This window comes from Thamnophis sirtalis, unplaced genomic scaffold (assembly GCF_051295495.1).
Source record: "Thamnophis sirtalis isolate CommonGarterSnake01/CBP01778 unplaced genomic scaffold, rThaSir2_p1.2 scaffold_2, whole genome shotgun sequence".
Classification (NCBI taxonomy): domain Eukaryota; kingdom Metazoa; phylum Chordata; class Lepidosauria; order Squamata; family Natricidae; genus Thamnophis; species Thamnophis sirtalis.
This window is the reverse complement of record NW_028261382.1, coordinates 71,866,537-71,892,815: the sequence shown is the minus strand read 5'-3', so window position 1 is coordinate 71,892,815 and position 26,279 is coordinate 71,866,537. Positions and strand designations below refer to the sequence as shown.

Sequence of the window (26,279 nt, the reverse complement as noted above, 5' to 3'; positions counted from 1 at the left end):
TCCCTTCCAGTTGTTAAGCCAATCCCCATGGCCCTTAAGGGAGATACGTGACTACACCAGGTGTCCTTCCTGTCAACTTCCTCACTGGTTAAGTACGGTTTTACCAAAGCACTGTAAAGTGGTACTAACACTTCACATATCTTTTAAGCTCTTTTCAGATCTCGCTTTGTGGCTGTGTTGTTTCATCTAATATCCTATTAGATGACTTTCTAGAGACTGTAGAAAGAGTGCAGAGAAGAGCAACAAAGATGATTAGGGGACTGGAGGCTAAACGGTACCAAGAAGTTGCAGGAACTGGGTATGTCTAGTTTAATGAAAAGAAGGACTAGGGGAGACATGATAGCAGAGACATGGCACAAAGAAGAGGGAGCCAAACTATTTTCCAAAGCACCTGAGAGCAGAACAAGAAGCAATGGGTGGAAACTAATTAAGGAGAGAAGCAACTTAGAACTGAGGAGAAATTTCCTGACAGTTAAAACAATTAATCAATGGAACAACTTGCCTCCAGACCTTGTGAATGCCCCAACACTGGAAGTCTTTAAGAAGCTGTTGGATAGCCATTTGTCTGAAATGGTATAGGGTTTCCTGACCAAGCAGGGGGTTGGACTAGAAGACCTCTAAGGTCCCTTCCAATTCTATTATTCTATTTTATTCTGTGGATCCTCCCAATCCCAAATTTTGTGGGGAAGAGTCTCAAGTTGTCATCCGTGCTTCTTGAACCTCTGTCCCAGCCTACGATAGCGAAGTCCCAGGCTGGCTGTGGCAAACCAGGATTTGTGAAGGCGAGGATGCTAAAATCCCTTGGTGATTGAGAACATCTTGACAAGTGGCATGGAAAATGGTGGTGTGTCCCTTGTGAACAGTTTAATGCACCATGGAAAGTGGGAGTGTACCATTTCAAGAAAAATGTCATTGGGAATTGCATAGATTTTTACAGAGAAATGACTAATGCAAGATAGTTGTTTTTTTTACAAAAAAAATGCATATGATGGAAACCACAGGGCCAAAAAGACAAGAAGGAAATGCAGATAGTAAAAGCAGAAGCTAGACTGGAGAAGGGGTGGAAATGCACACCCACCCACAGAAATAATGACGCTAGTGGGCCTTGATGTGCTTGTGATGGGATGAACCTATGGTCAGATGCCATGAAAGTCCCTCTCACTCCTTAAAGTAAAGGTAAAGTTTCCCCTCGCACATCTGTGCTAGTCGTTCCCAACTCTAGGGGGCGATGCTCATCTCCATTTCAAAGCCAGCGCTGTCCAAAGATGTCTCCGTGGTCATGTGGCTGGCAGGACTAAATGACGAAGGCGCATGGAACACTGTTATCTTCCCACCAAAAGTGGTTCCTATTTTTCTACTTGCATTTTTTATGTGCTTTCAAACTGCTAGGTTGGCAGAAGCTGTAACAGGAGCTCACTCCATTACACTGCACTAGAGATTTGAACCACTGAACTGCCGACCTTTCTGATCGTCAAGCTCAGCGTCTTAGCTACTGAGCCCTCTCATTCCTTACTGACAAAACATCGGCTTGTTTTCTGTTGTGATTCTACCAATTACTGACCAAAAACAGTTTGGTTGCAGACTTAATGCTGGATTGTTTGTTTTTTGCCAGCGAAAAATAATTAAACTTCTTTTTCTTTTTAAAAAACTTTTGTTACCCTTGGCTTGGAATTATTTTACCCAAAAGAGGAAGGGGTCATATTAATTGACCTCCATAAAGGCATCTCCAGGTTTAAACAGACTCATTAGTAAAATGACATACTGCATATCTTAACTGAGTTATCTCCCTCTGTTTTGTAAAGCTATGCGTCCCTTGGGGACAAACCTTGCCTTTCCTGGGGGCGGGGGATGGTTTTCCCCCCCATTTGTTTAAAACAAAAAAATGTTTTCCAACATCCAAATAACTGGAGCAATCTGAAAAGAATTCTATGATGTAATCCCCCCCCCCCAAGTCCAGAGAGGGGGTTATAAAAACACAAATATTTTATGTTTTATTTTAAATTGCAGTGCTAAAGTTTTTAGCCTTTGGAACCTCTTGTGTAAGAAAAAGGTCAAGGAAAATATCTTTCCATCTGACCTTCCCGTTCGGAAGAGGATGCAGGAAGTTTGAAAGAGCAAAAACAGAAATCTACAGAGTGCGTCATATTTTCACAAGGGACTCAGTCGCGCAACTTGCGCATTCGTTTTGCCTAATTTCTGTAGCAAAATTTCATATAAAGCTTGTCTTTCATTTTTGAGGCTTTTAGCCTTTTTATTTTGCTGATTAAAATCTGGCTCTGGGAAATTCTGATTTATGTTTTGTCCAACAAACAATATGGGCACCTGGGTTGAATTTTGGCTAATCTTGGGACAGCTAAAAGAATCAGACGGGCTTCATAGCTTGGATTGGAGGCCACTAGGAAATCCACAGGCTGAAAGATAGTCTGGAAAAAAAAGTCCTTAACAGAGACAGCATCAGTTCTCTTGCTGCAAGTCAATTGGAACCAATTGACATGGAAGGAAGGAAAGAAGGAAGGAAGGAAGGAAGGAAGGAAGGAAGGAAGGAAGGAAGGAAGGAAGGAAGGAAGGAAGGAAGGAAGGAAGGAGAGAGAAAGAAAGACAGACAGACAGACAGACAGACAGACCCCCGGTCTGGATCCCTTCTGGGAGAACCTGGATAAAAGACCCCTTGGGGGTCGTGAAGTGAATCAGTTGCTAAGTGAAGCGCCACAGTTTTGCAGCCTGCCGTTGGCTCTTTTTTGCTTTATGGAGCTGGGAAGGTTGTTAAGGCGAAGATTGGTTGCAAAGTTAACTTTCTCATTACCCTAGTGACTGTATGGTCACTGTATGAAGCAGTCACTAAGCGAGGAGTGCCCCTGTACATATATCCATTTGTACCCATACCTACACTCACTTGAACACACATACACACCATTGAAAATATCATTGCCTTTCCAGAGAATTTTTGAAGTTTAGGATCTCCAAGGTAGATGATCTGATTTCTTACAGATTAATATTGGAAAGGTTGGCAGTTCAAATCCCTAGCGCCGCCTAACGGAGTGAGCTCCAGTAACTTGTCCCAGCTTCTGCTGACCTAGCAGCTCCAAAGCACATTAAAAATGCAAGTAGAAAAATAGGAGCCACCTCTGTGGGAAGGGAACAGCGTTCCGTGCACCTTTGGGTGCTTAGTCATGCTGGCCACATGACCATGGAGACATCTTCGGAGAATGCTGGCTCTTCGGCTTTGAAACGGAGATGAGCACTGCCCCCTAGAGTCAGGAACGACTAGCATGCCAACTTTACCTTTAACCTGTTAAAGCATGAATGTTGGCTGAATTTGTTCCTGAGATGTTCCTCAATGCTTTGCAAAGATGCTTTCATTCCCCATCACCCCATTTTTTCTCTTTTTCCTTCTTCCGACCAGAGTGCAAGAGGTGGTGTCTCCAAAAGGCTCCGGGGAAGCTCCAGGGAGCATCATCTCTGCAGAAGAGTGGATGAAGGAGATCCATAGGATTCTCTGCCAGATACAAGGCCGCCTCTCCCCTTTCCTCTTGAGGTGTGTCCCCAGCTTGGCTCCCCTGGGATGAAGGGAGGGGTGGGGAGATTTGAACCCGAGGTCTGAAAGAGAAAGAGGTGATCGCTGGGCTTCTCCTCACTTTTGGCATAAAAGCAGCTGCTGCATTCCCATGCCTATGGGGCACTTTTTGAGGTGATCTAGAGGAGACCCCCACCCCTTGGAAAAGGGGTCTTTTATCCAGGTTCTCCCAGAAGGGGTCCAAAACCTGCTTGGATTCTGATTCTGATTCTGAACTGTGTTGCAGTTCAACTCTGGAGTATATTTAAGCACAATGTCTTTCGTTCTTTCTTTCTCTTGTTTCTTTCTTTCTTTCTTTCTTTCTTTCTTTCTTTCTCTTTCTTCCTTTCTTTCCTTTTCTTCTTTCTTTTCCTTTCTTTTTTCCTCCTTTTTTCTTCTTTCTTTTTCTTTCTTTCCTTCTTTCTTTCCCTCTTTCTCTTTCTTTCTTGCCTTCCTTCTCTTTCTTTTTCTTCCTTCTTCTTTTATTCATTTATTTTCTTCTTTCCCTCCTTTTTCTTTCTTCTTTCTTTCCTTCTTTTCTTTTTCTTCCATCCCTCCTTTTTTCTTTCTTTATTTCTTTTTCTTCATTCTTTTTCTTTCTTTTTCTTTCCTTCTTTCCTTCCTTCTTTCTTCCTTTCTTTTTCTTCTTTCTTCCTTCCTTCCTCTATTTATTTATTTTTCTTCTTTACCTCCTTTTTCTTTCCTTCCTTCCTTCCTTCCTTCCTTCCTTCCTTCCTTCCTTCCTTCCTTCCTTCCTTCCTTCCTTCCTTCCTTCCATTCCACAATCAGAAGATCCAGCCCTGCCCTAAATCTCATTGGACTATTTTTATGGCCTCCTTTCCAGGTTCAGCTTCTGCAGGTTTTCCGAGTGGGGAAAATGGGGGAAGCTCCTACAGAGGTCTCCCCCATTAGGTGAAGGATGGCCAGGAATTTCCCAGGTTGTGCATTGCAGGACTTCGTCAGTGGTGCTCAGAGGCTCTTAAATAGAATTTATTCTTGCCTTGTAGCAAGATGGGTGGCTTTTTTTGTTTAAGGGAATGAAAATAAACAAATAAATGATGTTTATCTGCAATCACTGGTCTACAGGCAAACTTATAGGAAGGATGTGCAACCTTGGCCCTGGATTGATAGGCTACTACAGGTGTTATGAAAATTATATTGGGGTGGCTTGAACTGCGTTTGCAATAATTGGTGAAAAACAGAGGCGATGACCAAATATTCACGGAGCCTGTGGCTCAAGCCCTCTTTAAAAGCTGCTAATAAACTTGCCCAGAATTGCTGAGCTGGGGGCCCTTCTTCTCTGACCCTTAACACCTTATCTTCCTTTAGGTTCTGTCACTGGGTTCTGCTAAAATTTCTGACCCGGATATTCCTCAGAGTGATAGTCCACAAAGGGCAGCTGGAGATGGTGCACAAAGCAGGAGAGGTGGTAAGGGAGGAAGCCTTCCTGAGATCTTTATAAAACTTTAGTAAGGCCACACCTGGAATACTGCATGGGATGACTCTGGATACTGCACAGAGATAACACAAATAGCTGGCGGTTCAGACCTCCCCTTTATTGCTTCAAATTTTCCCAAACGCTTCCACGTTTCTGGCAAGTCCCAAAATACAGTGATCACACACAAACACACATACATATACACACACAAACACCCCTCAGGCTGCACAGCAATAAATCCAACAGGGCAAATCAAGGAGTTCAGGAAGCAAAGGATCCAAGTAATTAGTCCAGAAAGCCAGAAAGATTGCAAGGACTCTTGGGAAGTTCAAACGTCTGGCACTCAACACTTCAGGGTTTGTTCCCGACAAATGCCCCTCCTAACAGCATCTCCTCAAGTCTAATTCCCAACGTGTGCCTTGTGAAGACAGGCGAGGCGCTCTCCTCCCAAGTAGTTGGGTCAGTCTGCTCTGTTCTCGCCTTCTCTCCACTCTCCATGCTCTTGGATCAGGAGGGGGTGGTCCTTGCTCCTCGCCTGAGCTTTGCCTCTTATGTTCATCCTGCCCTTGTTCCTCCCTGTCTACAAGCTGTCCTAATCCTGGCCTGACTGGCCCTGCCCTTCTCCATTTTCCTCTGAAGCCAACAAAACCACCCCTTCAATCTCTGTCGGCTCAAGTTCCAGCTCATCTTCCCCCACAGATTCAGGCTTGGGGCATGACACCACACCCAGTTTTGGTCCCCACATTGCAAAAAAGATGTTGAGACATTGGAAAAAGTACAAAGAAGAGCAACTAAGATGATTAAAGGCCTGGAAACTAAAACATATGAAGAATGGCTGGGTATGGCTAGCCTAGAGAAAAGAAGGACAAGGTGTGACGATGTCTTTGTCAACTCCTAAAGTTGCCACAGTGAGAAAAGGGGGGGAAGGCATTCCATGCATACTTTCGGCTAGAGTCGGGCCTCAGATACGGCAGCAGGCTTGGGAGGGGTGCACCTCATTGGGGAATGTGATTTATGACGCAGACTGAGGGGGAGGGAAGGAACAGGGGCAGTTCAGCCATAATTCGCATGAGGTTAAGATCTGACTACAAAAAAAAGTTCTTGCCAAAATAAATGCTCCTAAGAAATGACTAATTTTCTTTTGAAATTTGGCTCAAGACTCAATGAATCAATTAGGGCATTTTTTGGAAACCTGACAGTGTTCGTGACCCGTCAAAACCGCGGTCCACAAAAGCGCGCTCGACGAAAGCGCGCATTTGACATCATCACAGCGCGACGAAAAAAATAAAAAATTGAAATAAAAATAAAATTAAAGCAAGCCGATTCACATAAAGGTAAGGGTTAGGTTTAGGGTTAGGGTTAGGTTAAGGGTTAGGGTTAGGTTTAGAGCGTTAGGGTTACGTTTAGCGTTAGGTTAAGGGTTAGCGTTAGGTTAAGGGTTAGGTTTAGGGTTAGATTTAGGGTTAGGTTAAGGGTTAGGTTTAGGGTTAGGTTTGGGGGGGGTTAGGGTAAGGTTTTCGCTTTATTTTTACATTTTTCGATCACAGCGCGATGTTTTCGTCGCGCTGTGATGACGTCAAATGCGCGCTTTCGTCGAGCGCGATTTTGTCGTCCGCGGTTTTGTGGTGGAACCGACAGTGTTCACATGATGTGTTAATATCCCAGCAATTTTCTCTTGCTGGAACTTAATCTCTCTGTTTTTCCCCTACAACAAGGCTGATACTCCCGTGATTTTCCTTTCTACTCACAAGTCTCACCTGGATGGTCTGTGGCTTCCGTTCCTTTTGGTCTCCCAGGGCATAGCTATGCCACACGTGGCTTGGGAGAACAAAACCTTCACTCCCACCTACAGGTAGAATCAATGTTCTGGAAACGTTTTGGGTTTTTTTTGTGTTTAACATTTTTATTGAGTTATAAAGCATAAAATACAAAAGTAAATAGAAAAGCAGTGAGGGGGGAAGAGAAGTGAGAAAAGATAAGAAAAAGAAGCATCGACTTCCAACTCTCTGTTGCAGTAGAATAAGACATTAACATCAAATCACAAATTTTTGCTTTTTCATAATCATATGAGCAAGCCATTTCTTTAAGATCTGTCAATCTAATCAGTAAAACACCAAATCAGAGTTTCAACAGTCTGGAAAAGATTTTAATCTTTTCTTTTAAATCGATTTATTACATTAGTATAAATCCTAAGTGATATATTGTTTTGATACATGGGTATTTATACAGTGTTAATGAGAGATTATTAACACATTAAAGTTTAGAGAAGTTGAATCTTTGAAGATAGAGAAAAAGGAAGAAATTTATATTGGTGTTAACAGTGATTTGAAATCTGTCTTCATGAACATCAGGTTTAAATGTTGCATCCAAAGTAAAATATAACCTTTATAAACAACTGCAAATAATATCAAAATAATTGCTGTGCAATAAAGGTTGTTTTGTCTTAAGCTGAATACTTGATAATAAAGCCTCCACTGCATTGTTACTTATTCTTGCTTGTGCATGAGAAGAAGAAGAAGAAAAATAAGCAAAATAAACAATGGTATATTAATTTGACATGCAGGTAGGTTATAAATTGGACGTACCCTGAGGTGTGAGATCCTATGCCTTCCCATGCTTTTCTCCAGAATTCTTACAAAACTCAGAAAAATATTTTTCCTTGTTCTTATTTGGCTTGGAGAGCTGCCAAGCAGATATCTGCAAAACTTGGCAAGGAGTCTCGGAGAGTCACGAACCAATTAAGCAAACTAATGGTCTCCTGCAATGTCCACTCCCTTTCGCTCCTCTTTTCTTTCCTCTGGGAGGGGCCATTCATTGTCCACCTGTGGCCTTACTCCCAAGTCGACCCCTGTTCTTTAGCTGTTCCCTTCGTCTGGCAACTCTGTGCATGCACACACTGGGAACAGGCTCCAGCTGTTCAGCTGCCTCCCTGATGTCCGACTCTGAAGGCAGCTGATAGCCCCTTGGCCCCCTCACTGCCAGGGGCCCTGGCCCCCTCGCTGCCTCCGACACAGAGCCCTCATCCGAGCCTTCCCCAGACTCCAGGACTGGCCCAGGTTCCTCCCCAACCTCCTCACTGTCTGAATCTGCTGCCAACAGGAGTGACGTTGAACTGGCCACGCCCATCCTAGCCACGCCCTCCCTGAGGTCAGACACAATCTTGATACGTCCCACAATAAAATCGAGTTTGACACCCCTGATCTACTCCAACCCCCTGCCCACGACACAAGACCTTATTCCATCCCAAACAAATGGCCATCCAATCTTTTCTTGAAGACTTTCTGGTTTTCCTATGGAGCTTTTCTTTCTTTCCCTTCCTTGTACTTTTCTCCTTTTCTTTTCTTTTTTTTCTTTTTTGAGATGTGTGTGGGAGGCTCTGTCTTGGAAAAAAGCTTTTTACCCGTTTGTTTCTAATAAACCCAATTCTGTGAGTCTCTTTCAATGCAATTTGCGTTTTAACAATTTTCAGGATGCCTTCTGCCCACAACTAACCAACCAAAGGAATTTCGCTTTTCTATCTGCACAGCTGTGCCCAAATGCAGAGTGTAGAACCAAGCTATTTTATTCTTTAATTCCCCCCATTTAACCAGAGCCTGCAGACTAACTTTAAGTGTACTCTTAAAATGCACATTTGTCTTTATTTTGAGCCTTTCCCTTTTCCGTGACTTATGAGTCCCTGAGCTGGAGCTGTAGTTGCATTGCTCTCCCGCGCAAGCAACTTATCCGTGACTTTCATGTTTCAAGCGGTATTTCTCCATATTTGGAAAAAAATAAATGGCTTTTCTACTTCAGCACGCCAAAGGCAGCGAATATTTGCCTGAGGTAGACTGCTGTCCTATATAGCAAATTTCTCCCAGTATGTCTGTATATTTCCCCCCCCCCCCAAAAAAAAATGTCATCCACAGATTTTCTCAGGGTGAACTAACAGCTTTCTTATCTTCTTGGTGCAGGGCCCTGTTGGCTTCCCTGGGGGGGCTGTTCCTACCCCAGGGAATGGGGCAGAGATGGGACGTTGGTGAAGGCGCCCTCTCCAGAGCTGTGGTGGCCTCCGTGAGTGGCATGCTTGATGTTTGGGGCAGGGAAATGCTAGACTCTTTGGAACTGGGGGAGTTTGGAGAGGCTGAAGGAAGGGCCCTGCAAGAGCATTTCAAAGGAGGAGGACTGCCTAGGGAGGCTGAAGAGACTTTGAAAGTTTGGCTGGAGGCTATTGAACATAACCGCTTCTTCTTTGTTAATCCTTGGATTAAGTTGGGTATTCTGGTTTGTGCTTTTTCAGGTCGGAAAAGGACGGGTTGAACAGAGAATTGGAAAGAGAGAGAGAGATTAGAGGCAGAGAGAGAAAGACAGAGAGAGGGAGAGAGAAAGACAAAGAGAGGAGAACATAGAAAGAAAGAGATACAGAGAGAGAGAAGCAGAGGCAGAGAGAGAGAGTAGAGACAGAAAGACAGAGAGAGGGAGAGAGAAAAACAGAGAAAGAGGGAGAGACGAGACGGAGAGGGAAAGACAGAAAGAGAGAGAGGGGAGATAGAGAAAGAGAGAGACAGAGAAGGAGACAGAGGCAGAGAGAGAGAGTAATGACAGAAAAAGAGAGGGAGAGAGAAAGACAGAGAGACAAAGAGAGAGGAGAGACATAGAAAGAAAGAGAGACAGAGAGGGAGGCAGAGAGAGAGTAGAGACAGAAAGACGGAGGGAGAGAGAAAAACAAAGAGAGGGAGAGACTAGAGACGGAGAGAGAAAGACAAAGAGACAGAAAGAGAGGGGAGACAGAAAGAAAGAGACAGAAAGAAGGAGACAGAGGCAGAGAGAGAGAGAGTAGTGACAGAAAAAACAGAGGAAGACAGAGAGGGAGAGAAAGATAGATAGAAAGAAAGAGACAGAAAGACACAGAGAGAGGAGAGACAGGGAGGCAGAGAGAGGGAGGCAGAGGCAGAAAGAGAGAGTAGAGACAGAGAAAGAGAGAGAGAGAGATACAGAAAGAGAAAGAGAGAGAGAGAGATACAGAAAGAGAAAGAGAGGAAGGGAGAGAGAGGGAGAGAGAGTCACGGAGACGGACAGAGAAACAGAGATGGATACAGAGAGAGCGAACGACCAAATGACTACAAGGAATATAAATCGTTCCATTTCCCCACCCACCCTCCAATCCCCCATACAGAACTGGAAAAGCTTCTTGCGTGAAAAGCAAAATGTCTTCAAGGAAAAAAACAAAGAAAAGTCCAGTTGCCTTTTGAAGAAAAAAAAAAGCCCCTTCTGGGACAGTCCACAATGCAATTTTCAAGTTTTCATGGCCGTGGGGAACAACAAAGAATGTCCCAGAGAGCCTTGCACAGTCTCTGGAAACTGTTGTTCAAGCACACACACACACACCTTGTCATTTTACCTTCAAAGGTGCTTTTTTTTTAAGTAAAGAAAGGAAGAAAGAATGTCAAAAGAGCAGCTGAGACCTTCCTTCTTGCAGAGCTTAATTGAGGCTGCTGTTTCTGCTCTTCCAAAGGAGAGGCGCAAAGGGAGATGTTGTCATTTGTAGCTGTTGTGAATGGCCCCTTGTGGTTCAGTCAGCATAGAAGTTATAGAAATCCTTTGAACGTTTTGCATTGGACTGCCTGTGGGACTCCCCCCCCCCTCTGGATCCTCTTTGATCGGCCTGTGGGCAGTTTCATCTAATCTGCCTGTAATAATCAGATCTGATAAAGTGGACCTGTAGATTTATTATAGTGGCGGTTTCTCTGGATGGTCTATTATCTATTCCTTTTGTATCTTATGACTGTCACCGAGCCTTGAATATTCTGGTTAATGAAGATTGTAACTATGATTTATGATCTATGGCCTCTCATAGTACAATGTTTATGCACTGGAGATAAATTCCTTGTGTGTCTAATCACACTTGGCCAATAAAGAATTATATCCTACACTGTTCTGTTCTCTATTCTATTCTGTTCTATTCTATTCATTTTATCCTATTTCTCTATTCTATTCTATTCTGTATTCAATTCTATTCTGTATTCAATTCTGTATTCTATTCTATTCTATTCTATTCTAATTTCATCCTATTTCTCTATTCAATTCAATTTAACACTATTCTGTATTCCATTCTAATCTATTCTATTCTATTCTAATATGGGCACAACGCTGAGCATAAATTGCTTAAAAGCAGGAGTCTCCAAACTAGGCAACTTTAAGATTTGTGGACTTCAACTCCCAGACAGCTATGGGCTTATTTTTGTGCAGCCTTGCTGGCTGAGGAATTCTGGGAACCAAAGTCTACGAGTCTTTAAAGTTACCAAGTTGGGAGACTCCTCTTAGGAAGGTTGGAGCCAATGAATCTGTTGATGCCAGAATGGATGTTTTTTATCGTTCACGGACTTCCTCTCTTCTCTCACAGTATGTCGAAGAACTACTCCTGAGCAAGCAACCCCTGCTGATCTTCTTGGAAGAGGTCTTCTCAGGGTCTCAGCAGCTCTCCCCCTCTGGTAGAGCTTGGCTGAACTTGGTGCTCAGTGCTTATTACACTGGGGCTGTCCCAGACGTCACAATTGTGCCCGTTGGCATCTCCTATGAGAGAGCCCCTGACTTCGTTCACAGGGGGGAGGAGGTAAGAACATCTGATGCCAAAAGGCCCTGAAAAACAAGCTACCATATTTTTTGGAGTATAAGACACACCAGAGTACCAAGGTTTTGAAGAGGCAATTTTTTTAAAAAAAAGTCTTTGCACTCTGCAAACCTCCCAAAAAAGGCCCGTTTTTCACAAAAATGGGCCCATTTTTTCAAAAAAAAAGGGCATAAATACCCTTTAGGAGGCTTCTTGAGTGCTCCTGGAGGGTGCCCCCCCCCAAAAAAACGAGCACAAAATGGTCCATTTTTTGTCAGAAAGCATGGATAGCCCTTAGGAAGCTTATAGAGTGCTCTTGGGGGCTGGGTGGGGGTTAAAATTGAGCAAAAACCTGGCTATCCAGACTATCTGGATCCCTTTCAGTCAGGTTTCAGGCCTGATTACTGCACCGAAACTGCTTTGGTCGCGCTGACCGATGATCTCTGGCGGGCCAGGGATAGAGGACATTCCTCTATCCTGGTGCTTCTTGACCTCTCAGCGGCCTTCGATACCATCAACCATGGTATCCTTCTGCGACGGTTACGGGAGGTGGGAGTGGGAGGCACCGTTTTACAGTGTTGGTTGGAGGACAGAGGTCGACCCCTAGGCCCCTCAAATATGGGGTGCCGCAGGGCTCGGTCCTGTCCCCCCTCCTATTTAATATCTACGTGAAACCACTGGGTGAGATACGCCGGCACGGGATTCAATATCATCAATATGCGGACGATACCCAATTGTATCTGTCCGCCCCGTGCCAACTCAGCAAAGCGGTGGAAGTGATGTGCCAGTGCCTGGAGGCTGTCAAGGTCTGGGTGGGAGCGAACAAGCTTGCACTCAATCCAGACAAGACCGAGTGGCTATTGATGCTGCCTCCCAAGGATAGTCCAGATATTCCATCCCTTAGCCTGGGGGTTGAAATCTTACACCCCTCAGAGAGGGTCCGCAACTTGGGTGTCGTCCTGGATTCGCAGCTGACGTTAGAACACCACCTGTCAGCTGTGACCAAGGGGTTTTTTGCCCAGGTTCGCCTGGTGCACCAGTTGCGGCCCTACCTGGACCGGGAGGCACTTCGAATGGTCACTCATGCCCTCGTCACCTCAAGGCTCGATTACTGTAATGTGCTGTACATGGGGCTGCCCCTGAAAAGTGTTCGGAGACTACAGTTGGTCCAGAATGCAGCCGCGCGAGCGATATCGGGTGTACCTAGATACACCCATGTTACACCCATCCTCCGCGAGTTGCACTGGCTTCCTATTGGTCTCCGAACGCGCTTCAAGGTGCTAGTCATTACTTTTAAAGCCCTACATGGCTTAGGACCTGGATATCTGAGAGACCGCCCCCTGCCACATACCTCCCAATGACCAATAAGATCTCACAGGTTGGGCCTTCTCCGAGTGCCGTCGACCGGACAATGCTGGCTGGCGGTCCCTCGGGGGAGGGCCTTCTCTGTAGCTGCTCTGGCCCTATGGAACGATCTACCCATAGAGATCCGGACCCTTCCCACTCTCTCGGCCTTCCGAAAAGCCACTAAACCTGGCTGTTCCGGCAGGCCTGGGGCTGTTGAACAAGGTCCAGCCCCACTTAAACGGAATGTATGGTGTGTTGTTTTTTTAAATTGTATCTCTCTTTATTTTTAATTTTTAATTTTTAATTTTTATCTTGTTTCTGTAAGCCGCCCAGAGTCCTACGGGATTGGGCGGCATACAAATTTATTAAATTGCTAAATTGCTAAAATTGGCTGTTTTTTGCTCATTTCTGCCCTCCCCAGCACTCTGGAAGCCTCTAAAGGCTGTGCACGGCCATTTTGGTGAAGGGGCCAGGGTTTCTGGAGACAAAAAAATGCTATATTCAGTGTATAAGATGCACCCAGATTTTCAGCCTCTTTTGAGGAAAAAAGGGGTGTCTTATACTCCAAAAAATACGGTAAGCCACCTGGAATTAAGGATAAACTTCCTAACAGTGAGAACAGCTAACTAGTGGAACAATCAGGGGTGTCCACCAGAAAATGGATCTGAAGAAGGTCCTAATATTGACACAACTGACATCTGCGCTGCTTGTTCTGTTTTCCAGTGCCCCACCCGGATTCTTAGTCTCTGGGCCACGGTGTGGACTCTCTGCAAAGCAGCTTGTCGTGGACAGAGCTGCGTCCGGATTGACCTTGCACAGCCCTTCTCTTTGCAGGTATTGCGTTTCCCCTAAAATAAGCCCTACCCCCCCAAAAGCCCTAGCCTGATTGTCAAGCATGTGCTTAATATAAACCCTACCCCCCAAAATAAGCCCTAGTGGAATTAAAAACCTAAGGGACAAATATGGGAGGAAAACTAAAAGGAAAATAAGGTTAACAGTTCGGATGTGGGTAAGAGATGAAGGATAAGGAAAAATAGAGTAAAATAATATTTTTATGAATATATTTCAATAGTGGATATTAATACCAGAACTATAGAGGTTGGATTATTATTTTAGCAGTGTGATAGATATCAGAATAATATTGTCATATAAATGGATATGAAGAATGGGAAAAATAGATTTTGGAATGACTGTACTACTAAAGATGTATACAAATATGAACAACAGTGGAAGGTTAGAACAACAATGGGTGATTAGGGAAAGATATATATAAACATATATTAATCTAAACGTGTATTAATAATAGAATTATATGGATTAAAGAACTGGAAAGAATGTGAATAGAAATACCCTAAATGTATAAATGATCGTGATTGATACTAAAACTGTATAAGGAGATATTGAAAAATGGAAGAATGAAGGATGGAACTTTGATTTAACTAAGGAAATATGAACCACAAAATAGGTGGAAAACACATCTTTGAATATTATAGCGATATGAAAGGGGGGGGAAGTTAAAATAGGGATAGAAAATAGAGGGGGGAAATAATAATTATACATTAATATGTTAAGATATACAAAAGGACAGAAAGATGGTTCAGAAATGAAAGTGTGATAACAAAAGACATGTATAAATAATATGAAACAATGGAAATGAAATGTAATATTTAGGAATAATAAGACTATGTTTATGTGTACTGAAATGTATGTTACCCAGTTACCACCGCATTCACGCAGTGATATGTATAAAGAATATAAAAAATAAAAATTTGATTGAAAAAAAATAAGCCTTGGTGAAGGGGTTGGGCGTGGCCAGCACAGGTGGCGGCGACTGTTGAGATTCTCAGTCGGACTCTCTTGCTTCCTTCCCAGGAGTTTGTCACAAACAGATGTTTCAGGCAGAGCAGCTTTAGGAAGCCCTTGAGGGACCTGCTCTCACCCGAAATTCTCGGCAGGTGGTAAGTCTGTGTCAGAGTTGGGGAAACACAAATGTGGCAATGATTGGCTGGCCCACCCACCCTTCCACCAGACTTGGAGGATGTGAAAGTCCCAGCTGCAGTTGGAAAGATGCAACATCTGTCTGGATCCTAGGAAGACAGCCAGAAGGGAGCTCAAACGGTTCAGTTAGACAGAGGACTCTTCTACATGAGTTGGTGGAAGTTGCAAGACTAAACGAAGAGAAGAGGGAATAAATAGAATAGAATATAGAGAGAAAATGGAATGGAACGGAACGGAATGGAATAGAATAGGAAATGGAATGGAATGGAATAGAGTAGAAATGGGATGGAATGGAATAGGGAATGGAATGGAATGGAAATGGAATGGAATTGAATAGGGAATGGAATGGAATTGAATATGGAATGGAATAGAATAGAATATGGAATGGAATAGAAATGGAATGGAATTGAATAGGGAATGGAATGGAATGGAATAGAAATGGGATGGAATGGAAATGGAATGGAATTGAAGAGGGAATGGAATGGAATAGAATAGAAATGGGATGGAATGGAATAGAATAGAATCTGGGTGGGACCTTGGAGAACTTCTAGTCCAGCCCCCTGCTCAAGGAGGTGAACCTATACTATTTCAGACAAGTGACTGTCTAGACTCCTGTTAAAAACTTCCACGATTCCTGAAGGCCAGCTGTTACACTGGTTTTGTCCTCACTCTTAGGAAGTTTCTCCTTAATTCCAGGTTGCTTCTCTCCTTGGTTACTTCCCATCCATTGTTTCTTTTCTTGCCCTCTGGTCCTTTGAAAGTAATGTGACCCCCTCTTCTTTGTGACAGCCCCTCCAATACTGAAATTCTGCTATCATGTCACCCCTAATTCTTCTCTAGACTAGCCAAACCCAAATCCTGCAGCAGTTCTTCATATGGTTTAATCTCTAGGTCTTTGATCGTCTTAGTTGCTCTTCTCTGCACTTTTTCCAAAGCCTCAACATCTTTTTTGTAGTATAGTGACCAAAATTCCATGCAGTATTCCAGGTGTGGCCTCATTAAGGTTTTATAAAGTGATACTATTTCATTTGATCTTTTTGTAAATTTTCAGTCTTTACTGAAAATTTTATCTAAGGGTGAATTGTTTAAATGGCATCCTTTTGGGAGATTATGGCTGCTCCAAATATTTGGAGGGAGTCCCAGTTGACTTTCTAGCGTATTATTCATGCATTATACTAAATTGTTCGATTTGTTCAGTTTCGCCTTCATGGGTTGGATGAATTTGGGCATTGTGGCTTATAAACTACTACAGGTAGTCCTTGAATTACGACCATCACTGAGCCCCAGTTTTTTGATGCTGAGCGAGATTTGTTAAGTAAATTTGCTCCGTTTTACAACCTTTCTTGCCACAGTTGTTCAGTGAATCACCACAACTGAAAAGTTAGTAACCTGGTTGCTAAGTGAATCCGGCTTCCCTTTGAGTTTGTTTGCCAGAAGGCCACAAAAGGGAAGACCCCGGGACACTGGAAAGGTCATAAATGTGAGTCAGTTGCCAAGCATCTGAATTTGCATCATGGGAAGGAGGGAGGGGCGATAAAGGGATGGTCGCACGGACAGGCAGTATTGCTCCAAATAGCCTTCTCTGGTTTAACAGCCCCAGCATTCTGGATTGTGAGAAAGTGGAATGTTGGCCTTCGCACTCTCAAGATGTCGTGCCACTGCCTGGCGTAGAAGAACAGGTTTTGCTGGACAATTTGAGCCTGCACACTTTGAGTGGTAAGTAGTTGCCCTCTCTCACCTGCTGGCTGGAAGAGATGCCCAGAGCTGTCGCTTTTCTTGTTGGTGCTGAAGTTGTCCAGGCCCCAGGCCTGGAGGTGGTTGGTGAGGAAGAAGAGGAACAGCTGGGTCCAGTGCAGGGATAACATACTCCCGGTTGAGGCTGGTTCACCTGAACCAGTAGAGATGATTGTTGTTGGTTCTGTGAACCGGTAATAAAAAAAAGCTTCAAGGATCTCACGGGTCAGCTGTGAGCCCCGTGATCATTGGAAGCTTTTTTTCCGCTTTTTAACACATTTTTTTTACTGCCGGTTCGGACAAATAGGCAGGAAAAAAAATGATTTAAAAAGTGGGGGGAAAAAAAGCTTCCGACGATTGCACAGATCAGCTGTGAGCCGCACAATCATCAGGAGCTCTCCCCCCCCCCTTATTAAAGCATTTTTTCCTGCCTATTCGCCTGAACCGGCAGGGAAAAAAATGCTTTAAAAAGTGAAAAAAAGTTGGCCATGCCTACCCAGTCACATGACCTCACCCCCACCAAGCCACACCCACAGAACTGGTGGCAAAAAAAAAAATTACATTTGACCATTGTTCCAGTTCCTGATGCGCAGAAGGCAGAGGAGAGGAGAGCAGATAAAGGAATCTTTTTGTCAGGGTTCCAGATAGCATCCAAAAGTAAATCAGAGTCCGAGGCAAAGGCTTGCTCAAAGTTCCACTTTATTAAGAGAGCCATGTTGGCACATCTGGGAAAACCCGAATCTGAAAACTTCCCAGTTTTCCCCACCTAGTTGGAAGTTCAAGACCTTGCCCCCACGTGCACAAGTCCATCCCATGGTCCAATCTCTCACTGCCATGCTGGCAGTTCCACCCTTCCAGTTCCGGCCAGGTGCAGAGGCGCAAAGACAAAGGATGACCTTGGCTTTCTAGGAAGAATTTTGTTATGGCTATATCGCAATTAACTCCGTACAATCCCCCTACAATACAAAATGCATAGAAGAATAATAGAAAGTGTGGCAGGCCAAACATCCACAAGAAAAGATGGCTGCAGGCCTGACACTTTTGAGTTCACATCAGAGAGTTTGTGGTGTTTGGGGAGCTGGGTCAGAACAAACGGGAGCACTTGGAATAACCCACTGAGTCGTTTAAGAGCCTTCGTTACATAAAAGATGGATCTCACGTATCAAGGGGTGTTTTTGAGTTTATTGCTATTCTCCGAGTGTGGATGTAACTTCCCAATTATCAGTTATTTTAGTATAATAACTTCAGCTGCTCTCTCTGTGCTAATGCACCACCTGCGTAACTTGGGATAATGGTTTATGAGCGTGCATTTGCCGTTTCTCCTATTACGTGTTGCTGGGGGGGAGCCTATCTTACCGAGATAAATCCTTTCATTTTTTTTTAAAAAAATGGTATTTTAAAAAAATAAAATAAAAGCAAAGGGCTCATCCTGACCTATTGCAGTCCATTTATCCAGCAGGAGAAACCATTTGAGTGCTCCCTGGGTATGTTCTTGCAAAACAGTTCAATTTCTGTTGATTTATTGTTTGCTACAAAGGATGTAAGGGTGCATTTTTTGTTCAGTTGAGATCACTTTCACACACACACACACACACACACACGCACACCTGCTGTGAAGTTTCCAAAAGATGACCTAATTAATTTACGAGCCTCGAAACAAAGTTCAAAAGAAATCCATTCATTTATTAGGATCAACATTTTGGCATGTTCTTCTGCAGAGCCGAAACTGATTTCTACTTTATGGCATTTGAACTTTACCCCGGTATACCCTCCCTTCTCTGTGTGTCATAAATCACATCCATCAACAAGGTGTTGCAGCAGGCTATGAACGTGCGCATTTCACATGCTAGCTGTAGAAATATGAGACCTGACTCTGGCCAAAGGTATGCATGGCATTCTCCTCTCTTTTCTCTCTTTTTTATGTCAACGATAATAGTCATGGAAACTCTTTACAAGTTGACACCTGCCTGGTTGGTAGCATTTGTCAGGGCAGGGTTTCTTAACCATGACAATTTTAAAACATGGACTTTAACTCCCAGAATTCCCCAGCCAGAGAAGAATCTAGGTGCCCACTAGGGCAAGGGTCTCCAATCTTGGCCACTTTAAGCCTAGAGTCTTTCTTTCTCATTAGGTGGCCATGGGATTTGAGTTTCCTCTTCAGGATCTGGCCTTCTAAAGAGCAGTCAGAGTTGATTTCCTCTAGGATTGACCGGTTGGATGGCCTTGCAGTCCAAGGGACTCGCAGGAGTCTTCTCCAGCACCAGAGTTCAAAGGCCTCCATTCTTTGGCGCTCAGCCTTCCTTATGGTCCAACCTTCACAGCCATCCATTGCAACTGGGAAAACCACAGCCTTGACTATACACACTGTTGTTGGCAGGGGGATGTCTCTGCTTTTTAGTCTAGATTTGCCATCGCTTTCCTCCCCAGGAACTTTAATAAGTGGGCTTTATGGTGGACTTAAAAATTATAACCTACGAAAGAGAGATGTAGTGGTTTACAAGTGAAATTGGTTGATCATACAAATAATGTTTCCAAAGATAGATACCTTCTCAAATTGGAATAGAAGAGATTTAACGGGGTTGTTTCATGGAAGTTACCAAAGGGCTTAGATAAAGATGATTAAAAACTTCAGGAGAAGAGGGAAAAATATCAGAAGAAAACAGGCATTGTCTATGAGATTAAAGGATCGTGGGAAGAAAGAAAGAAAAAAAATACAAAATTGGTTGATTCGGTTGTGGTTAAACAATGGGTTGCTATCTGGGGTAATGCTTGATGGTTATTTGGACTGGATTGTTTCTCTTGGAAATTGTTTTAACAGTGGAGTGGATTAGTTTATAATATTTACATTTCTATTTTTTTTTAATGTAAATAAGGAGTTATTATTTCTGATTTGTTTTCTTTTTCATTGCAGTGTTTCATTCTTTTAGAGGGGGCAAAGTTAGATTAAATGGAAAGGGGGATTATATACTTATAATACCTTGTTAGGTATTTAAAGGCCTCCATTCTTTGGGGCTCAGCATTTCTTATGGTACAACTTTCACAGCCGTACACCAAATGCTAATAATGAACCCTAAACTTTCTGAGGCAAAACTAGAACTCCCAGTCTCCCAGCTCTCCCAGAACCAAACTGGCTTTCCAGATAATAATTAGCCAAGTGCACCACGTTTTCAGTTTGAACCCCTCCAGAGAGAAAACAGTTCAAATGGATTTTGCATACCCCTTTAATAATTTTCTGTAAAAAGCTATCTCAGTCAAGTACATAGTATTGAATTTGCAATGTCTTAGGGTTTTTTCCCAATATATATTTTTAATAGGGGGAAAATGTTTAGCAAAATGAAATCGATGCCAACTATTAAAAAAGAAAGAAAATAGGAGTAATAAATAAGGAAGGAAAACAATAAAAAAAATTTAAAAGATAATAAAGACTTATAAAGAAGCAGCTCCCAATCTTTCTGAAATTCGTTATAAATGCATTTATCTGTAACCCTCTCCAAGGTTACGTTATAATTTCCTTCTTTTTATAAGCTGCCCTTTCTAATCTCCAAACCCATAAATCATGAGCTCAGTTTTCCCTTTTTTTCAGCAAAAAGCTCATAAAAAGATTTCCAATAACTGAAAAAACATAATTCTTGACCTTCCTCTAATCAAACAAAATAATTCTACAATCTCTGCTAGTTGTGTCATCTTTAACAACCACTCCTCCATTGGGGCTGCTTCAGAATCTTTCCATTTTTGTGCATATCATATTCTCACAGCAGTAACATATGACAATAATCACCCAAGGCTCCTTTTCCAATGGACTATTCATTCATCCCAGCAAGAAAAGCTCTGGTTTGAATATTGGCCTTTAAAATTCTTTTTATCCCTTTGGGCATTCGAACCCAGAAATTTCTGGCCCACGAACAGGATCAAAGGACTCTCTATGTGCTGCACATTTGTAGCATAAATTTGAATTGACATTGTCAATTCCAAGTGAGTATACTCTGAATTCTCTGTAGGGTTTTACCAATACCGATTTATACTGCAAATGGTGAGGCCACACTTGGAATACGGTGCTCAGTTCTGGTCACCAATGTACAAAAACCAATGCTGAGACCCTGGAAAGAGTGCAGAGAAGAGCAACAAAGATGATCATGCGGCTGGAGGCTAAAGTATAGAGGTAGTGTTCTCACTCAGCTCCCCAAACACAACAAACCTTCTGAAGTGAACTCAGAGATTTCTTTCATTAGCAGCCCCGGCAAAAAGTTTCTCTCTCACTGCAGGCTAACAAAGCCGTCCGCCTGAGAGATGAATAGTTGTCTGCCACATCTATTCATCTCCTGCCTTTTATCCCCAGAGCTAGGGTGGGGCTTTGCTAGCAGCGGTGGTTCTTCCGTCCCAAGGACTGGCCCATAGATTTCCACTGCTCTCCTCTCCTCTACCTTCTGCGCATCTGCTCCAGTGGTGGGATTCAAACATTTTTACTCCCGGTTCTGTGGGCATGGCTTGGTGGGCATGGCATGGCATGGATTGGTGGGCGTGGCAGGAGAAGGATACTGCAAATTCTCCATCCCCCCCCCCCCATTTCACAGGAAGGTTACTACAAAATCCCCATTTCCACTCCATTCCAGGGGAAGGATGCTGCAAAATCTCCATTCCCTCCCCACTCCAGGGGAAGATACTTCATAGATACTGCAAAATCTCCATTTTGATCAGCTGGGACTCGGGAGGCAGATAATAGATGGGGGCGGGGCCAGCCAGAGGTGGTATTTATCGGTTCTCCGAACTACTCAAAATTTCCGCTACCGGTTCTCCAGAACTGGCCAGAACCTGCTGAATGCCACCTCTGATGCATGCGTCAGGCACTGGGCCCAGCTGTTCCTTCTCTTCCTCATCAGTCACCTCCAGACCTGGGGGGCTGTTGACTCTCCATCTGAGGGCTGACGGACGGCCCATGCTCTGCCTCTCTTTCTCTCTCTCTCTGCCAGCTCCATTCCCTCTTCCCCCTCAGAGTTCGCAGGTTGCCTTGATGCTGATCCTTACTCCCACGCCGCCTCCTCTGATTCGGCTGCTGGAGGGGCTGGCAGCCGACAGGCCACAATAAGTAGTCCTCGATGTACAACAGTTCATTTTGTGACTATTCAAAGTTACAACGACGCTGAAAAATGTAACTCTGCCCACTCTCACCCTTCCTAGCCGGTGTATCGTGTTCGGCCATCATGGCAGTCCACATCCTCTCTGCACTTCTGCTACACAAGCACCAAGAGGTAAGAATGGGTTGGGGGAGTAGCAGGGAGTTCCCACTTTCTCCCAGGAAACTATTTAGGGTTTGGGACCTTGAAAATGAAAGGAAACTGCTTGCTCTGTAGGACCTCGGAAGACGTACTGCATCTCCTGAGCTTCTTCATCATCTCCTCCTCCCAAGAGTAAACATACTCCATGTCGTCAGCTCTCCCCATAGGACTGTGGACGCTTTCGTTTCTCTGGCATCCTTGAACCATCCTTGTTGATGTCCCAAACTGGACCAGTCCTTATTGCATTTTTTTTCTTTTTTCCAACATACATACTTTATGGACAGAGTGTTTACCACATCTTATACATCACATTTATAATCATGGTTTCATTGTGTTCTAATCTTCCCACTTTTATCAATATTCATCTCTTTTGTATAATCCTTTGTCTTTTCCCTTCAATTCATTTAGTCTTAGATATCATTGCTAAACATCTTTTTTTGGTCTTCAACTAATTATTGTTAATTCATCTTAACAAATTAATCATTTATCACAATATCTTTGCTATTCCCACTTCAACAATATTATTCTCTTTATACAATTATTTATCATTTCTTACTCAATTTTTACACATAATTAACATCACTGTATGCCCTGTATTTCTCCCCCCCAGTTATTCCAATTTCTTCTTCCCAAAAAATATCTCACAAATTTCCCTTCCCCAATCGTTAACATTTGAAATTCCCAACCTTAGATTATATTCAAAATTAATAATATTATTGAATTGCCTACTTTCACATTGCCATCTACTGATCTACCTCATTATATATATTTACTAAATTTGAACATAGGGCACTATCTAACAAAATGAAATTCAATGGTGAAAAAAGTGAGGTTCTACATTTAGGCAAGAAAAATGAAATGCACAGGTACAGTATAGGTGGTACCTTGCTCAATAGTAGTAACTGTGAGAGGGATCTTGGAGTCCTCGTGGACAGCCATTGAAATAGGATTCAGCTGTGTGCGGCAGCTGCCAAAAAAGCCAACACAGTTCTAGGCTGCATCAACAGAGGGATAGAATCAAGATCACATGAAGTGTTAATACCACTTTATAATGCCTTGGTAAGGACACACTTGTAATACTGCATTCAGTTTTGGTCGCCATGACGTAGAAAAGATATGGAGACTAGAAAGAGTGAGAGAAGAGCAACAAAGATGATTAGGGAACTGGAGGCTAAAACATATGCAGGAACTGAGTATGTCTAGTTTAATGAAAAAGAAGGACTAGGGGAGACATGATAGCAGTCTTTCAATATTTCAGGGGTTGCCACAAAGAAGAGGGAGTCAAACTATTCTCCAAGGCACCTGAGCGTAGAACAAGAAGCAATGGGTGGAAACTAATCAAGGAGAGAAGCAACTTGGAACTAAGGAATTTCCTGACAGGGAGAACAATCGATCCGTGGAACAACCTGCCTCCAGAAGTTGTGAATGCTCCAACAATGGGAGTCTTTAAGAAGATGTTGGATATCAATTTGTCTGAAATGGTATAGGGTTTCCTGCCTAGGCAGGGGGTTGAACTAGAAGACCTCCAAGGTCCCTTCCAACTCTGCTATTGTATTGTATTATATATTTACCCTATTATTATGCCTCTCTTCTGTTGACCTTTTCCTGATGATCTAGAAATAATTCCAAGTTAAGTGGGGAAATTGCTGGACATCCATAAATTTACTTATTTTCCTTTCTTTCTTCTTGACATCCACCAGGGAGTTTTACTTTCTCGGCTGATGCAAGACTTCGTATGGATCACTGATGAGATCCTGATGCGTAACTATGACGTGGGGTTTTCCGGCCGGGTCCGTGACGTGTTGTGTCATGGCCTCTCCCTGCTCCGAAGTTGTGTTACCCTCTACAGCCTCTCGTTGGGTGATGTCTTCCTGGTGGTCAAGAAAACCGAGGCAGCCATCAGGGAGCTGAGCCACCATAGCATGTCCCTCTTGCCTGTCTTCATCCAGGAAGCCATCGGAGGTAAGTATCCAGGTTCTCAAAGCCTACTTAGATATCTGCAGCTGCCTTGTGAAAAAAGGGGAAAAAGTGAAATACACCCTCTGGCTCAGACACAAAAACATCAGACACACAAACACACCTGAGCCAGAGGGTATGTTTGTGTATCCAATGCTCTGGGAAACAATGAAGACCTTCTCTTTCATTCCTCCTAAACTTCAGTGCCACCTATGTGGTGATGTGTTAGGGACACAGTGGCTCTGTGGCTAAGATGCTGAGCTTGTTGAACGAAAGGTCGGCAGTTTGGCAGTTCGAATCCCTAGCGCTGCATAACAGAGTGAGCTCCCGTTACTTGTCCCAGCTTCTGCCAACCTAGCAGTTCAAACGCATGTAAAAAAATGCAAGTAGAAAAATAGGAACCCCCTCTGGTGGGAAGGGAACAGCGTTCCGTGCACCTTCGGTGTTGAGTCATGCAGACCACATGACCACGGAGACATATTCAGACAGTGCTGGCTCTTCGGCTTTGTAAAGGAGATGAGCACCGCCCCCTAGAGTCGGGGAGGACTACCATGCATGTGCGAGGGGAACCTTTATCTTTTTATGTGTTGTGTTGCTAAGTACATAAACATGGGGGTATAAAGGTTTACCCACCCACCCTCAATCTTTTTGGCAGCCTGCTCCATCAATGCCCTTCTGATGGAGGTACTGCCGTTTTTGGGGACCCCCGAGCAGCTCGGGAACTTCGTCCTGGCCCACGAAGAACTTCACAACAAGTCTGTCTTGCTGGTTCAGCTGCTCCCCAAAGATTTCCTTCTACGTCTGGTAAGGGATAGTTGTCTTGTTGGGCCAAAGTTCTTCTGGGGGGGGGGGTGTTCTTATGTTCTTTTTTTTTGGGGTTTGAAACTTTTCGTTGCTTATCTGAAGCAGGTTCATTTTTTCAATTATTTTTTTTTTGTTACAAATTTTAAAATCTTTTTACAAATCAAGTGTTGTCCGGGTTTCCCCCTCTTTTACATTCTCTCATATACATAATTTGTTTCACATCACATTACAATTTCCAATTTTAGCCCCATTATTTTCTTCCCATATTTCCATCTTAAACTTACCTTTTTCTTAACACATCGACAATAGCATTTTTCGCCCTTTCAGAAAATATACCAAATTTATCATTTCATTTTCCATTTGTTATTCTAATTTCTATAGGTAGCATATATAAATTCATAAATTTCAATAAATTCAAATTTAATATAACATGCATTTTACGTAATTGGTTATCCACAATTAACAATGTTACTTTATTTAACTATATATCATTAGCAGTATTAACATATTTCATTTTCTACTAATAATCTTCTTTCCCTTCCTCCTTTCCTAACCATTTTCTTTTAACTCATCTCTTGCTCTCTTTGATGTTCTATTTTTCATCAGTTTTCTGTTTCTCCTTCTATCCCCTACTCATCAATTCCTTTTCTCCCCCTTTCATATGTATGATATCTTTTCTTCTGCATTTGCCTTATCATTCTCCTATGCATTGTTTGAGTAATCCTCCCTAGGATTTCTCTTTTTTGCTTCCCACTGTTTCTCTCTTTATTTTTGAGTTGTTCTTTTTTTTGGATAGCATTTTCTTTTTTCCTCTCTCTCCTCTTTTTGTGTTTCTATAGCTCTCAGTAGAATTAACTGACTGTTTTTATTTTCAGCTTTTTTTTCACCCATGTTAACGTCATTTGTTTTTCTCTTTCTCAGTTCCTCTTCTACTTCCTGTTCTATATATTTCAGTGATTTTTCTGGTTCTTTAATACCTTTTAGCATTGTATGTGCATTGAAGAGGTTTTTTTAAAATAAGCAGTGAAACATTCAAATAAAAAGGGGAAGAAGTTCCATGTGCCATGACTCAACTTACCGTATTTTTCGGAGTATAAGATGCTCCGAAGTATAAGACGCACCTAGATTTTGGGGAGGAAAACAAGGGGAAAATATCTGCCTCTGTCTCCCAGCAATCTGCCTCCTTGCAATGAACAGTACAGACAATATACACTGTTTGTAGTGTTATATTTTAGACTATACTTGTGCAGATGCTGTTAAAATTGATGTGCTTTCTGGAAGTATAGCTATTCTCTGCTATTTAAAAGAATAGCACTTTTTAAAACAATAGCATGGGGCCTCTTCAGATCAAGCATTTATTTTAAAAAGTTTCTTCATTTTGTTAAGTTTTTTAGAATAATAATAAAGCAGTCTTTAAAAAATAAGTCTCATAATTTGAACATTCTATAGACATTTATAGTTGTTGACTTACCTCCTTGCAGCAAACAGCCTGATTAGCACAAGAAAAAAAAATCTGCTTCCCAGCAGTTTGCCATGTAGAGCAAACAGCAAGTTTCACTTACAATTTCTCTATTGCAGCCTCTGCAAGCC

General features: G+C 42.8%; 1 protein-coding gene across 1 annotated transcript in view; it reads left to right on the top strand.

Annotated features, from left to right (window-relative positions):
- GPAT2 (glycerol-3-phosphate acyltransferase 2, mitochondrial) overlaps positions 1-26,279 on the top strand; it is a 47,338-nt gene that overhangs the window by 5,505 nt on the left and 15,554 nt on the right. Inside the window, exons 3-13 of the mRNA XM_087706071.1 lie at positions 3,404-3,535; positions 4,883-4,982; positions 6,707-6,843; positions 8,942-9,041; positions 11,371-11,580; positions 13,648-13,758; positions 14,797-14,882; positions 16,517-16,638; positions 21,832-21,902; positions 23,630-23,891; positions 24,541-24,689. Of these exons, the coding sequence (XP_087562197.1) occupies positions 3,404-3,535; positions 4,883-4,982; positions 6,707-6,843; positions 8,942-9,041; positions 11,371-11,580; positions 13,648-13,758; positions 14,797-14,882; positions 16,517-16,638; positions 21,832-21,902; positions 23,630-23,891; positions 24,541-24,689 (1,480 nt within the window). The remainder of the gene's footprint in view (positions 1-3,403; positions 3,536-4,882; positions 4,983-6,706; positions 6,844-8,941; positions 9,042-11,370; positions 11,581-13,647; positions 13,759-14,796; positions 14,883-16,516; positions 16,639-21,831; positions 21,903-23,629; positions 23,892-24,540; positions 24,690-26,279) is intronic.